The sequence below is a fragment of the Cariama cristata genome, unplaced genomic scaffold, assembly GCF_000690535.1.
Source record: "Cariama cristata isolate BGI_N322 unplaced genomic scaffold, ASM69053v1 scaffold26327, whole genome shotgun sequence".
Taxonomy (NCBI): Eukaryota; Metazoa; Chordata; class Aves; order Cariamiformes; family Cariamidae; genus Cariama; species Cariama cristata.
This window is the reverse complement of record NW_009627617.1, coordinates 89,123-104,276: the sequence shown is the minus strand read 5'-3', so window position 1 is coordinate 104,276 and position 15,154 is coordinate 89,123. Positions and strand designations below refer to the sequence as shown.

General features: G+C 42.3%; 1 protein-coding gene across 1 annotated transcript in view; it reads left to right on the top strand.

Moving 5' to 3' along the window:
* Positions 1-538: 538 nt before the first annotated feature.
* LOC104165003 (lipoma-preferred partner homolog) overlaps positions 539-15,154 on the top strand; it is a 74,083-nt gene continuing 59,467 nt past the window's right edge. Inside the window, exons 1-2 of the mRNA XM_009704509.1 lie at positions 539-652; positions 3,433-3,556. Coding sequence (XP_009702811.1) covers positions 539-652; positions 3,433-3,556 — 238 coding nt within the window. The remainder of the gene's footprint in view (positions 653-3,432; positions 3,557-15,154) is intronic.

Sequence of the window (15,154 nt, the reverse complement as noted above, 5' to 3'; positions counted from 1 at the left end):
ACAACACAACTCTGTTTTGTAAGGAAAGCCAGAGTTATATTTTTACCCTGACCTAACAAAGGAGGAGGAAGGAAACTATTTTGCTGAAACAAACGTTTTAGATTGAACTAAGGAAACACTTTTCTCTCTCTCTTTGTGTGCGTGCGTGTTCCAGCAAACTCAAGAGCATGTTCATATGCATGAAATGCATTTTCCTGAAGGCACAGGACACATAGTCAGCATGTGCCATGCAAGGAGGAAAAAGATATGCCTAGCACTGCTTAAATGTTGGTCAAAAAGGCATAGCATTTTAGTCAAAATAAGTTAAAGTGTCTCATAACATTGTGGTTGATATTTGTTATTTTTGCTGACATTGGGTACTGGATAAGAAATCCGCCTGGTTTGGAAAAGTGCAATGTAGATAAAATACGAGAGCAGCCTATTTATTGTGTGTACGAGGCAATGTGGCCTCCAAAACCAGAGAGAGACAGAACTGAAAATCTGCAGATTTGGGTCTTTCATTTTAAATGGCACAGCCCAAGCCCTTACACAAGCGTGCATGAGCGAGCCCCCCGATCAGGAGGTGTGGGAAGCCAGTGTGGAAGACAAGGAGAGACTTCACACGCGCCTGCTCAGGGTGCCCTGCCAAAGCTGGGCTGGTGGTGGCCTGCAGGTGTGGTGGCTTTGGGTCAGAGAGTGGCTGGTGTAGGTCCGCAACACCAAGTCTGGCCCTGGTGGGCTATGTGTAAGGCTGAAGACATGGAGCTCGCAGCAGCCTGCATGCAGGTTTTGTTTTTGCCTTAGAGCCCACATGTGATGATAGGCAAATCGCTTCAGCTCCATGTATCTCATTTCCCTTTTCTGTGAACAGGTAGCAGCTCATGCCTTCTGTTTTGGTCCATTTATGTTATAAGGCCCAAGAGTAAAAGCAGTGTTTCAGATTGTGTGGACAGAGCCCAGCAAAGAGGCTGGAGCATGATGCTTCCACACATTTGTGCCACACTGGTGATTGCTAATGGGGGAAATGTGGGGATGGGGGCCATCATCAGCTGCGGGCTATACTGTCTTCTCTGTGCAAAGTCTGGGGAAGGAGTCTCAGTCAATGGGGTGGCAGTGGTCATTCCTTTCTGCATGGAAACTGAAATAGGTACAATAGATGGAATAACATTTTAAGAGGCTCAGTTGCCAGATTGATTTCTCAAGCTAATAAATCCTTGGCTACACTTGCTGCATTAAAATATATGTTCAGGTGAGATTCATGATCAGCTCTTAGGAACAAGAGAGCAAAGGGAAAAAAATAGGTTGTTCCAAGATTAAATGCTTTATGTTTGGCACCTTTAATTGGCTTATTAATAAACCTTTTTTTTTAGAGTTATACTATTTATTATTTATAATGAATTAGTTGTCAACCAGCCTTCTAAAAACAGCCACAAAGCACTGGCCAAGGACGTCTGGGTATGCTGGGTCAAGTATCTGGCTCTGAAACTCGTAGTCATATGAGTGGCCTTATCCTCACCAAAATGATATATCCCACAGACATGGCACTTACATGACTTAGAAAGCAAATGCAAGTCCTGTGCACCATACGGGCCTGTCTCCCCATATGAAAAATAAGTTGTGGTAACCCAAACACATCAGTGTGGTTGCATTTTTACAATAGAGTTTACTGAGCTGTGTGTGGATGTTCAGGATTTCCAGATGTTCAACAGCTTCCTCAGAACAACTGCTAGGCATCTAGAAGTCCTGGACAAATGCACAAAACCCTGAGCAGAAAAAGAAAGTATCTGTGTGAAAACCTGAATGTATGGTAGATCCAATTTATATTCTCAGTCAGGGAGAATATATCTCACTCAGTGTGGCAAATAGACCTCACACAGCCCTCCAGGGAAATTCATCCAACCTGGGGCTTATTCCAGGTGCCCTTTCTTCCAAGGGACCATGCCACCCATGTCCCTTGTGCACTGCTGCTACTCTGTTAGAGAGCAATTGGTGGGCAGGCAGTGGGTGCAACTGCCGTATTGTGTGTGTGCATGGCAAATCCAGCACTTCCAGAGAGTACAGTCATCTGCCGCGCTCATGGGTGCAGCGCCCGTGAGATAGATCAGGTCAGCAAGTTGGGGGTGGGGGGGGTGGGGGTGATGGTGTACAGCTTAGCATGGGCCCTAGAAAAATAAATGTGACAAGGTCAGGAACATGCAAGTGTTTGGTTTCTGGGAGTGGATGATTGAAGTATTATTGCTAAGCACCGTTCTGAGACCTGCGCTGCATTGATTGATGCCTCATTTGAAATCTCCTTCTTGCCTGAAAGAAAAAAGCGTGAAAGCCTTTAGTTAATTCTCTTGCAGTGCTTTAAAGCTGCTGTTCTCTGTTGAACATGACTGGCTCAATAAAGGTTCATCATGTCAGATGTAGTCTATACAAGCCAGATAGAAGTGGCCAGTGTATTGTTGTTTCTCCAGCAATTTTGCATTTTTTCCCATTTAAGTAGGTATGGAGCATGGAAAAATGCTTCCTTGTAGATTAAGGCTCATAAATTTCATATCTAAGGTGCAATCCTTGATGAAGGCAGCAATTAATCAATGAAATCACTTGCTTTACTGAAATGCTGCATTTCATAAATAAGTTAGTTTTCACATGCAAGTCTTTCAAGAAAGCAATGCATGCAAAGAAAGCTGGTGTCAGCATTTTTTAGTCCTGAAATGAACGAGTTTCTCATTGTGGACACCAAACTTAGCTTCTTCTAAGAAATTTCTAGGCATGAGAGTATTTCTGTGCTTCTCAAAATATGCCCATACTTCTGCTGTTTTCCAAGGAGAAGACTCACTGAGACAGACTAATACTGTATGCCAGCTGTTAGCATATGAAGGCCAAGAGGTCTCAGTTTCTAAGCACATATTAAAACCTTTCTATCCCTAGTACTAGAAATCTGTGGACCAGCTCCTGCTGTCTCTAACGTTAACAGCAGGATTTGTGTCAAAACAAACAAGAAGAGAATATAACTAGCAGCTCGGGATTATCTGTCTTTGTCCATATACTCCACCACTGTAGGAATGATTGTTCTAGCTTCTTTTATATTGCACTGTTAAGTGATGGAAGCTTTTGCCAAATCCAAACTGAAATGCTTCCAAAGCCTTTTTCAGTGTTGGAAAATGTTTGTGGCAAGTTATCCTTGGAATAATTTTCTCCTTTATTTATTATTATGTGCTACCCAGTAGACACCTAATTATGAGGCACGGAATACTTCTCATTCTAGGAGGATATATAGCACTTCAGTGGATGTTTTTAGGAGTCCATTTTCATTACATTAAATGAGATGTTTACTTGTGTGAATCCCTTGGGTTTTAAAAAAAGCAAAAATAAGACAAAGAGTTAAGTTCAACACTGAACTGCCAATAGACCCTCTGTGGGCAAATGTTTTTATACCACATCACAGACTGTCCTTTTTTTTTTCAGAGTGGGTATCCAAGCTCTGGACCTGCATCAAGCACTCCTGCCTTCAGGCCTGAGGATGAGCTGGAACATCTGACCAAGAAAATGCTGTATGACATGGAGAATCCTCCCTCCGATGACTACTTTGGTAAGCAGTGCCACATCACAAGTTTCTGTAGCCCCTTTCTGTATTTCCCAGATTTGGTAACAGGGAGGCCTGACAGCTGCGCTGTTAATGTAGTGACGTTCGTATTGATGGATTTTCTTTCCATGCTTGGGCTGCAAGTGTAATCATCCATAGGAATTCCTCTGTAATTTCAGCATAAATCTCATGCTCACTTGCTGTATGTTTATAGTTTTTCTGGTTATAAAGTTAAATTTTTCAGTGTCTGGTTCATTTTCACACCATCTGTCCCCAGCTTCTAGGCTACTAGGCTGAATTCAGGTGCGGTGAGCTGTCTTGCCCGCCTGCCTCATCCCTTCTCATTGCAGCTGCAAAAAAACCTGGCATTGTAAATGTGTTCTGCTCCCAAGGCATAGATCTTCATTTCCTGTATGCTGGCATAGATTAAAAGGAAATCCATTTTGAGTCAATCAGGTTGGTTTTACATGGGGATGCATTAGCCCAGAACTGGGTCCAACAAGTACAAGGAAGACAAATCTGAACTGTGGCTTATAACCATGTCGTCTTCCTTGCGTAGAGAAAGATAAGCAGCTAATTTCCTTCTTAAGTGGTATAGAATGGAATTATCTCGGGCATCTGTAGGTGTAAAATATGTATCTTCACTTTATATAAAACACAAGTGATATAGCCTCTGAACCTGCATTAAAGTCAAGAGCCTTGGGCATATTCGATGCATCTTGTCTGGATGCTTGGTTTCTTACAGGCTTGGGCAACAGTGTTAGGAAACAAACTGCTGTAGTTTGTAGAGTTAAAGATTGGGTAAGCCATTCATTTTGTGTTCGTTATCTTCCTTTATTTCATCATTTCTTAAAAACTTCATTTATATTGCCCCCTAGGTCTATTTGCTACAGATTTTTGTTGGACCAAAACATTTCTGACTTAAAGAAACTTTTGTGGTTTGGTTTAATCGGAAAGCGGGTGGGACCAAGGTTTCACTAATAAACAAGGATCTTGCAGTGACAAGGATCTGATTACATGAGAAGGTCAAGATGTTCTCATCAAACAAACATTGCCCTTGTAGATGGGATTGATATCAGTCCCCATTCTCCATCAGTACCTTCTACCTTCTGTGGTCTCCACCCTCACAGCCGAAATGTGTTCTCTATAGATATTGATAGTCATCACAGTTGATGAGTAGCACAGATCTAAGGTGTGAGCAAGAATGACTAACTGAAGAGAGGATAACCAGAGAGCATTTTCTGTGCCGCTGCATTTGACTTCGTCTCTGCCCATATTTATTTGTGTTCACTCTCTGATGTTTTAAAAGCAAAGCGACAACATACAAACATAACATGTATTTAGCCATTAGCGTGGGCGGGCAAGAGGGAGAAACTTTTTTCCCCACTCCCTTCAGGCAAATGGCTGAAGCCCTGAAGTTTGAGATTTGATTACTGTCATTTTATTAATGCAGAGCTGTGAGTGGCAGGAGCTGGTTGACAGACCAAAGCCCACCCAGTTCTCCTCATAGCCCAAGAAGGTAAACAGGTGAACAAAGAACTTGGAGATTCAAGGTCAGAAAGGATCTTGGCATTATACCACTTAATGTCCTACTCTTCATTTCTCCCAGAAATATGATTGAATCATGACTTTAAAAAAAAAAAATCTAATCTTATCTTAAAGACTTCAAGCAATGGTGAGTCAACCACCTACCCTGATAAGCTGCTAGTGATTAATTTTCCTCACAGCTCAGAAATTGCTTCCTGAAGTGGAGCTTTAGTTTTGTTTAGCACCTGTATTTATGAAGCTGAAATGCTTAGGTTTTGCAGACTAATACTGTATCACTAAGATGGCTCTGCTCTGTTTGAGAGTGTGGTACATCAAAGTTTTTTCATCCAAACAGGATGCATAGCTCAAAGGCTTGGAACATAAAGTCTCTCAATGGTAGGTCATCAGTTTGGCTATCAGATGGGAGGTCAGACCAATGCCATGCCAATTCAGCAGGAGACAAGAAATGGAAAGGAAGCTCCAGAGCATTCAGAAGTTTTGCCAGTGTTGTTTATATAAGCAGTAGCATGATCAAAGATGGAATAATAATGCATGATGCAAGCTGGAAGACACAAAGCAAACAACAACTCTAGTCCTACCTTGGGCAGGTGATGTTTAATTACAAGCTGCATCTAACTGATCTTCTAATTGCAGTCTATGCCACTGAAGGTCATCTCTGAAGTGGTGTCCAGCCTTGGCATTCTTGATGTGTGAAAGAACCATGTGTTGGGCTGAACTCCTCCTCATCTCTCTAGGCATGCTGTGCCCCATGCAGCCATTTGGGAGATACAACCACAACTAATTATATACCTACCAAGAAAAACATAAAACAAAACCAGAAGGTCTGGAGCACAACTGCTTTTTGTGGTTGGATAAAATCAAAGAGGTGGGCTGCCCGCATCCTCCTAGGTTTGTTCCAACCCGAGCTACTCCCAGGGGAAGATGGGTCTCTGGAGTCACAGTGGATGAGGCTTTTTGATATGGCAGTGTGGGCCAGGAGTTTTGTATTAATTCTGGCTATGTCAGAGCTAAATACCCATCTACTTGAGCTGTCAGCCAGTGCCTTTCAGTAACTTCATGCTCATATGGAAAGAACAAATTAAGTGTGGGAGGAAAAGAAGAGTCTTTCAACTTTGGTTAACTGTCTCAACCAATATCTCTGCCTTTGTTCTTTATTTGTTTAGCATAGTAGCATGGATTGTACAAGATTCATATGGCACATTGATCAAATAATCAGAAAAAGGACAAATGGGCAGAGACATTGACTCTGATTTGCATTAAATATCTTCTGCCTGAGGTCTAAATGCCATGGTAATTGTAGCGTACCAGATAGCTGTCAGCTAATCACTTTTATTAGTTTGAATTTAGAAAACTGGATTTCAGCATATTAAAAGTTGGTTAAGAGCAGATAGGTTTTGAATTGAGGAATCTAATTAACCTTGCTAGAAAGCTGGAAGGCGTTATATTAAGTCATGAAAATAATTTGTTGGAATAATTACATTTGAACTGTCAGGCTGGAGAAAGGTCATTTTACTTGGCCCGTCAGCACTCTGGGATCTTTTCTGTAACCATCTTCTTTCTCCAATTTCACTTGCCATATCTCTGATTTTTGATCAAGCCATCTTGATTCTCGGGTCAGCATGGGCAGAATGGAGGTTCCTGGGGAGAGAAGAGGAGTAGGAGACACTAAAGTTGTCTCTTTGCCCTGGAAATGCCGGCTGGTACTACTGGCAGACCAAGTAAACTGAGTTCAGGAGCAGGACAGCCAGCACTTCCATCAGGTCTGTGCTCACCACACCTCTCTGCAGCTTCCCTGGGTGGAAATTACTGAAGGTGGTTTCAGAGTTGGGGGAACTGTTCTAGCCAGTGATTGCTCATGCAAGCACACGCAACTGGCAGCATGGCATGGTTCACACAGCGTTCCCAGGGAGCCCAGGCACATGGTGAGAGCCAGAAGCAGCATGCGGAGCAGCAAGATCACAGTTTGCAGCTGTTTGTTGCTTAGACTTACCACAGCAGCATGGTCCAGTCACTGGGAAATCCTCTAGCTGCCATTGGCAAGGCAGTGCTTAAGCATGGAAATATCATCACTAAGCATAATTAATTTTAAAAGAACACTGAATTTTTAGGAGTTAAACATGCGTGGTGGGTATTCTGCCTAACTTAGTTTTGTTGAAAGACCACACTACCATACTAAATCTAAGCACCTCCATCTTTGGTATATGTCCCCTTCTACCTTCCTGTAGGTTATGGAGTGACTTCTCCTGGGAAGTCCTTGGCAGATCAGCAAATTGAAGTCTCTTAAGTCTAAGCTACTCTTCCTTCTTTACTGCTGATTCAGTTGCTGATCTGTGGTAGTTGGCTGTCTTTAATCAAATCCCTTTTTGTTAGAAAGGATTCCCAAATGTGTTAAACACTGTGCAGTAGGGATGGTTTCTCTCTTGTCACAGCCCTCCCCGTTGATAAATGTGCTATTGTAGATAGACATGTCTGATTTGTTGGAAAAAAAAGAAGACTTTGTAGAGTGGAAATTGGGTAAAGTTGGGGGAAGAGAAATGGATATTTAAAGGAGATTAGGATGAAACTATCAAAATTGCTCGTTGGCCACCAGGGGAAATTAAAGCCCTTGATTTTGCATTAAAAAAAAAAAAAAAAAATACACACACACACAATGATCACAACTGTTCTGGACCTCTGTTTCAAGTCTCATAGGAAGAAATTACTTCTGGCAGCTTATCAGTCTCTATCACCAAGCAGACAATGCTGATTAAGACTGGAAAAGTGCCGTCAGGGCCCCTCATCTCCTGTTGCCTTCTGGACTATGTCCCAGCTGAGTCACTCCCCAAAGCAGAGGAGTTTCCCTGACTGGTCAGAAGAAACTTTCGCTGGTATTTTACCGTAAGCACTCAGAGCTACCAAAGGAACCACCTGTTTTATGTATTTGATAACAGCAGTCTCCTTTTGTAGTCCCAGTGCGCTGCAGGTATATACATGAGGAGAAGAGAGATACTAAGGTGATTCTGTTGAAAATACTCAGTTTGTGCAATAAAGGGACCTTGATTTGTCTCAAAGCTGATAATTCAGGATATGTAGCCTTCTTAGGTGTATTTGCTGTTTGCCCTGACTTTGACAATGGGAGAGGTGGTGCAGAGTTAGGCTGAGGAGCAAGGCCAACAGGCAGGATGCTTGACTTGCTTTTCTGCTTCTCGTCCTGACCTCTTGTGAGACCTGTGGCAGATCATTTTACCTTTCCAGACTTCTTTTTTGCCCCTTTCATCCTATTTGCAGGGCACTTAGTCTGCATAATACTTCAGACAGGAACTGATTAACAGCAGCAGTTGTACGAGTGCCCCCCACGGAGGAGCCTTCATCTCCAGTGGTTCTTTGAGATGCTGTGTCACAATTAAGACTAAAGAACAGTAAGTTGCACCACCATTGAATCTGTCAAGGCTCTGTCAACCTTTCCACCCACTGGCTTTGCACCTCCATTAGGCTTCCATTCATAAGCTAAAAATCCTTCACTAGGACCAGAGACCTGTTGTCCAAGCTGTGTTGAAGGTATTCCTTAATTTTACTTCTTGAGAGGCAGGACATGGGTTAGCAGGTAGCAGTCCAAATAAGATATGGGACAGAGTGTGGTAGAGTCATAGAAGCTTCAGATGAGGAGGCACACTACGTTGTCCAGGTATGGCTTCCTGCAGTTCATGGTATCTTGTTTCCTTTGACATGGCTCTGTGCGTTGAACAGTTCTAGTGTCTCTAAATTGAACATATTCTACATTGCATTTCAGTCTTCACCAGGCATTTCTATAGTGTCTAAGAGGCTCAGGTAGCCTCTTAATTTCATCTGAATTACCACCAGAAAAAGAACATAAAAGCTGTCATATCTTGCCTGTATTCGTAGATCTCCTCTGAAAAGTTTATCATTAAAAGATGCATATTATTATTACAAGAGCATAATTACATCATAATTTTGCCATGTAATGTGATGTGTCATCATGCCTTTTGTTTAAAGGCAGGGTTTCTTGTGCAAGACAGCGTATGTACTCATCTGAACAACATCTGGGACAGAAAATAGTAGGTTAGATTTTCAATGACTGATGAGCCGACAGTCATTTTCTGTTATGTAACCACTCACAAAAGCAGGAAGAACAGACATATAATGGGGACCCTTTTCTCCATTGTAGTTCAAGTTATTATTTTTTATGTTCAAGCCATATTCCAGCATTTGCGCACAGGCTACAAAGTCTGGGAGCAGCCTGTGCTCAGAGGGGTCATAGTGCAGTACCAGCAACATCCAGCCGCCCTCTTGTGGCCTGCCGCAAGTGGAGTCACCCTCCCTCTGCTCCCCAGGGGCTTTAATTACCCTGGTAAATGGCTTTCAGAGCCTCTTTCTTCAGTCTCACTTCTGTCAATGCTTGCCACCCCCCACCTCAGCTTTCTTTCAGGGAGTCCTGTGACTGCCCACATCCTTGCACGGCAAGTGCAGGTAGAATTTGAAGAGTAAATTTATACAGATGGTCTCAATGCAACCTACGGAGTGAATTTTGGCCCACAGTTCCAAAGTGGGAAGAGAAAAAGAGGAGGCCAGTGAGTGGCTGGAGAGCAAAATATACCATGTCTACATGCATTTATCTCCAGCCATGAGAAAGGCAAGAAAAAACAGGGATGCAGAGACTGTGAGCTGGTTTAAGTTGCTTTTCAGCATTTGAAAGACTGTGTAAGTGGATGCAAAAGTTTCATTCTTCCTGCTATTGATGTGATCCACATCCTACGCTGCAGTGATTGAGCAAAAATGTTTTGTGAAGTTAAGCACCTAGATCGTTTTATGCCAGGGATCTCAGTGTTATAAAGTCTTGAGTGCACATCTCTTAATAAAAATCAATCAGATGTAGCATTCAGGAATGAGGGAAGGTCGCACTCCTGTAAGCCCTGAGCACCTGGTACCCACATGTGGCAGGAGGCAGGAGACTTGCATTCCCTTTTTCCTCTTCTTATCCTCATCCATCCAAGTGGATGAGACTTTGCATCATGAGTGTTTCTGAAGCATAGTCTCTTCAGAGACCAGGACTGCTTCACAGATGTGATCTAAGTCTTGCATCAAAACCAAAATTACCCTTTGTTACTCTAGGTGATAAAATGCCAGCTGGAACAGGTAGCAAGCAACATGACTTCCTTGGTGTTTTTAAGTCCTTGGTTTAGCTTGAATTGCTGGCAGTCAATCTAGACATATTTTTACTTTTAAACAGAACTGATTTGATGCAGAAGTCATTTAATGGAGAATAAGTGCAAATACCAAGGTAGCATTTCAGCAAAGGGCTTTCCACGATCCACCTGTGTGCTGTGAAAGAAAGGTGGGTTTCAGGCCATGAGTGGAATTAGGTTTGTCCCAACAGTCAGTAAATGAAGGCTGATAATTTCCTGCTGTCTTCTAAGAGGAGTGAAATGTGATAATGAAATATCACGGATGTGTCTTTCTAAAGTGCAGCTGTATTCTACAGGATTCTTCAGCATTTTTAAAAATTAAAATATCTATGGAAAAAAATTCGACCATGAGAGTGGTAGGTATTTCTCGTGTTGTGAGAGGGTCCTTAGTGCGCTAGGAACTGTATAAATGGATAGCAAAGCTCAGCCTCTTTCTGAAAAGGCTTTGGAGAACGATGAGGCTCCTAGCCAAACCCTCCAAAGTTAATAGTCCTGCATGAAAACAAAGTAAGTCTTTCTACCTTTGTCTGAGAAAGCAGTTCAAAGAGAATCCAGCTTGTTCATTATCAACTTAGATGCCCAAAGTAAACTCTGTATGGACTGAAATGGCTAAAAAGTTGATAATGAGCCATCAGGTCTTTGGCTGCAGGTCACTAGTCTGTAGCTAACTCAGGTCATTAAGAAGCGAAAGTGTGACCTACCTTATGGCTGTTTCCTGCCGCACATGAAATGAATTGGCTAGTCTCAGGGGGGTTCTCTGTGGGTATGTCATCACCTCACTAAAAACCATAAATTGTGGCACCCAGAGGATCCCTGGTTGGGAATCTCCTTGAGGAGGCCAAGAACTGAAGACAGACTGTTAATCTAGGGGCATCCAGGATGGAGAAGCTTTGTTCTCCCTCTCCTCCTGTTAGGTCTGTTTTATGGAGACGAGTGAAACCAGGAGTTTCCATTCAGGATTTCATAAGCGCAGAGGTATTCATAAAATACACAGAGGTATTTTAAGAGGGGGTGTATGTATGCGTGTCTATGAATGAGTGAGAATGTTTTTCTGGATTGTAGTTTTAAAGAAGTAATTTTCACTTCAGATAGAGCTTTGGAGTGTTTTAAGCCTCAAGACATTCTTTTTTTGGTCCCAACTTATGACTAAGTTTTGGAGAGAGCTACAGGCAGGCAGTTTTGGAGCTGGAGTTAGAAACCACACTTTCAGCCATGCAGTCCTGAACAAATCTTTGTCCCAGTAACTTGAAAACAGTTTAATTTCTCTTTGTTTGGAGTTAGTTATGCACATGACCTGGCATAAATGAACAGTTTTTTTTGCTTTTTAAAACTGAAAACAGCTCACCTATTGTTTGAAGCCATTGCACTAAATTTGAGTTGCTTCCATGTTATATTATGGCTTATTTGTACTGCAGTAACATCTAAGGCCTGCTAACAAGGCTGTGGTCACGCTGCACTATGTGCAAATTAAACATGAAGTAGGAAACAGTATGCATCCCTCAGAGCTCCCAAACTGAAAATACGGCAAGGACCAGGAAATGATTATTGTGCTTAATTTACAAATGAAGGGCTGACTGGCAGGGTTTAGATGACTCACCCAGAGTCATGCAGAGAACCAGTAGCAAAGTGGGAATTGAGCCTAGAATTCCTTCAAATCCCGTGCCTTACCCACAGCCGTGGCCACACTCTTTATTTTATGTGAAAATCAACAAAATGGACTTCTGAGCCTTGTGTGATGAGAAATTACAACCAGTCTGAAGGCTCTTCCCAGCATTTAGATCACAAGCCCTATTTTCCAGGGTTAATAACATGGCTGTGAAAATAAGGAATGGGGAAAAGCGCGCTCCAGGATCACACTTGGTAATTTTAACTGCTGTTAATATAATGTACCCACTTACGCTATCACACTTCAGCATTTAGATAGTTCAAGGCTATTAGGAAAATTGATAATTCACCATAGTAATCTGTTACTTTCCAGTCTAGCAATCTCCATTCCACGGGGGTGGGTGGGCAGCACGGTGTGGCATTTGTTATTTCTTCTTCTGATGGCATTTGTCTTACGCTGTGTTTTTTGATATGGTGGTTTATCTCTTGCCAGTAACTTTTGGGGGTATTTTGAGTGTCATTTGAAGTTTAGTTGGGAGGAAAGGCCAGATTTTATCTGAGAGTGAAATGTGGTAAAAAAAGAATTAAACGGGGCTGTGTCATTTGCTGAGTGTTCTCCTCCAGCCTGTTCTCTTCTGATGGAAACGTGTCAAAACTGTTTGGTTTTTTTTCTTTTCTTATTTTTTTTTAAGGAATCACTTTGACTCAGATTGTGTGAGATGAATCATAACCCACTTTCTCATCCGAGATGTGCAAAAAAAAAAAAATTCCAGCTCTGCTGTCAATGTCAGCATAATCAATACAGAGTGTTTCTCGGTCGTGCAAAGAGGTAGGGGAGGATTAAAAGAATGAAAAGAATCAAAAGTAGCCAAATTTTCCTGCTGCTGCTTTTAGTGAGCTGCACTGTTTTCATGTCTGCAAATGCACCTTGCTGTTTATCATGTCATCTTAGACATGAACACAGTTTTCATGTCTCTGTCTACAACCCAAGGTCACAACTGGTGCTCAAAAGTCAGCAGACTGTTATCCCAAACTGGCAGGCAGATCACAAGAAGCCAACCCTGGCAGACATTTGGGATGCCACCACCAGCCAATAGTAAACCTGTTTCAACTTGTGAAACTTGCTGTTAAGATGTCACCTGCCTGGACTGTGCCAGCACAGATTTTGTCAGCTGATTAGGAGAGAGTGGCAAAGCACCGTGCCTGTTCTGTGGCCCTGCCTAAGCCAGCCCCATTGAGGGAAATGGAAAACTTCAATAGCAATAGGATCACTGTGGGTGCAAACCGGAGATGGGAGACCACATCTGATACTTCGTCACCAGCTTTCATTTATGAACTTGCTCATTTGCATTTATTTTTTCTTTTTTTTCTCTTGTGTGTCTGCTAAGGCATACACAGAATTGTAGAAATAGTTACCTCTGGTACTGTGAGCTAAGAGTGAGAGCTTAACCCCTGAAAAACTGTGTTCACAGCATCGCGGTCAAAAGGGGATAACACAGGTAGGTGTATGGGTTTTAACAGTTGATGAAATTAATCTCCACATTGAGCACAGTGGTCCAGTAAAACACCCTGGCAATAACCAACATCTTTGTAGAGAGTTTAGAGATGTGGGTGCAACCATCTTCCAAAGCGTAAGACACTGTCCATAGCTTAAGACAGGCAGGTGGACTTGAGATGCAATTTATTTTCTCTTGTAGATCCGTCCAAATTACTGTCCCAGGCACACTAAACTATTTGTTTAAAACTGTGAATCAGGCTGTATTAAGTTAGCAGCAGTGTTCAACTTTAATATACATTTTCCTCAACAAATTCTAGTTCCAGACAGTATCTTGAGAGCTTAATAGCTTACTATCTACTAAGCACCTGTTCTGATTCTGTCTGTGCTGTCAGGGGCAGACCGGGCAGATGATGTGCAGCGTTTTATGCGAGTGCATGGAAAGGGAAAGTTTTTCTGGGAGTTTTGGTTGGTTTTGTTGTCATTTAAAATTATACTCTGAAAAAAACCAGCTTTTAAAATGCCACTATTTCCTCATTATCGCTTGCCCTGAAAGGCAAATGAGTTCAGTTGCTGGCTTCCAAAAAACCTCCAGAAAGCCTGAAGTCTTTTACCTAGACTTTTCTCTTGTGTTGATGAATTGCTGGGACATGACAATACTGACTTTCCACCTCTTTTGAATGCAGGGATTGTTTGTGATCACATGAGCTAAGGAATTGTGTCTGGCTGAGCTTTCCTGGAGGGAGACAATTGGAACAGACTCTAATGTGGGTCATTTATGCTCTGCAGAAGACTGTCATGTGCAGTCAGCTCTTCTGGACAGGAGAGTCCTAGCGATTCTCGTTTGTAACATGGAGCTAATTCTGGTCGTGTGTTCTTATTGTCATCTCCACAAGCTGGGCAGCTGCTTCTCATTTCTGTCCCGTGGCTGAAATTAGTGAGAATTCTAAAAAGCGCATATATATGTGTGTGTGTGTGTGTGCATATATATATATATATAGTGCAGGATGCTCCATGCACCCTGGATTCTGATGGCGTTCCCTTCTTTCCCATTCTCCATCTCAACATCTCACATCAACTGATCCAGCTTTCTATGCCTACATGGTCTTGTGAAGTGTGACTATCTCCAGTGTTGGTAAATCTAGTGTGAGTGTGTTTAGAGGAGGGAGGAAGGTGTGGAGGGAGGACAGGACTGGGGGAGGGTATCACTACAATAAGAATGGATGATTGAGTGGGACATTTTAAAATATTCCATCATTTATCTGTATCTGTCTCAAAACATTGACTTCTAAAGATAAAATGGTAAAGCAAAGGCTTCAGTGTTCCATGCTTGTGTAATTCCGTTAGGCCACTACTGATGCTGAAACAACCATAACTTCTTATTCTATGTGTACTCAATTTCCATGCAAGGCAACAAGAGTAGGGGAGTGAAAACGGGAGGTTGCTCATGGTCAGAATTATTTCCACTGTTTTTTCACAGGCATAATTCAAAAAGTGAAGAAAGTGGAGCATGTGCACTGCAGATGTGCACAGCTGGTGCATTGCCATCTCTGTGGCATCCTTCCTTCAGAAGGGAGGCTGAGGAGAGCCAGAGGGCTGTGGCAGTTATATGGCCAGCTCCTAGCAAAAGCTTGTCATTCAAACCGTTTCAGTCTCTTTCTGCACTGCTATCTCTATACTGAGTCAGAAATGGAAACTGTTCATGCAGGTCAGAGACATGTATTTTCAGGTCTAGAGGGCTTAGACAAAAACCTGCACAGATAACACAAGTTT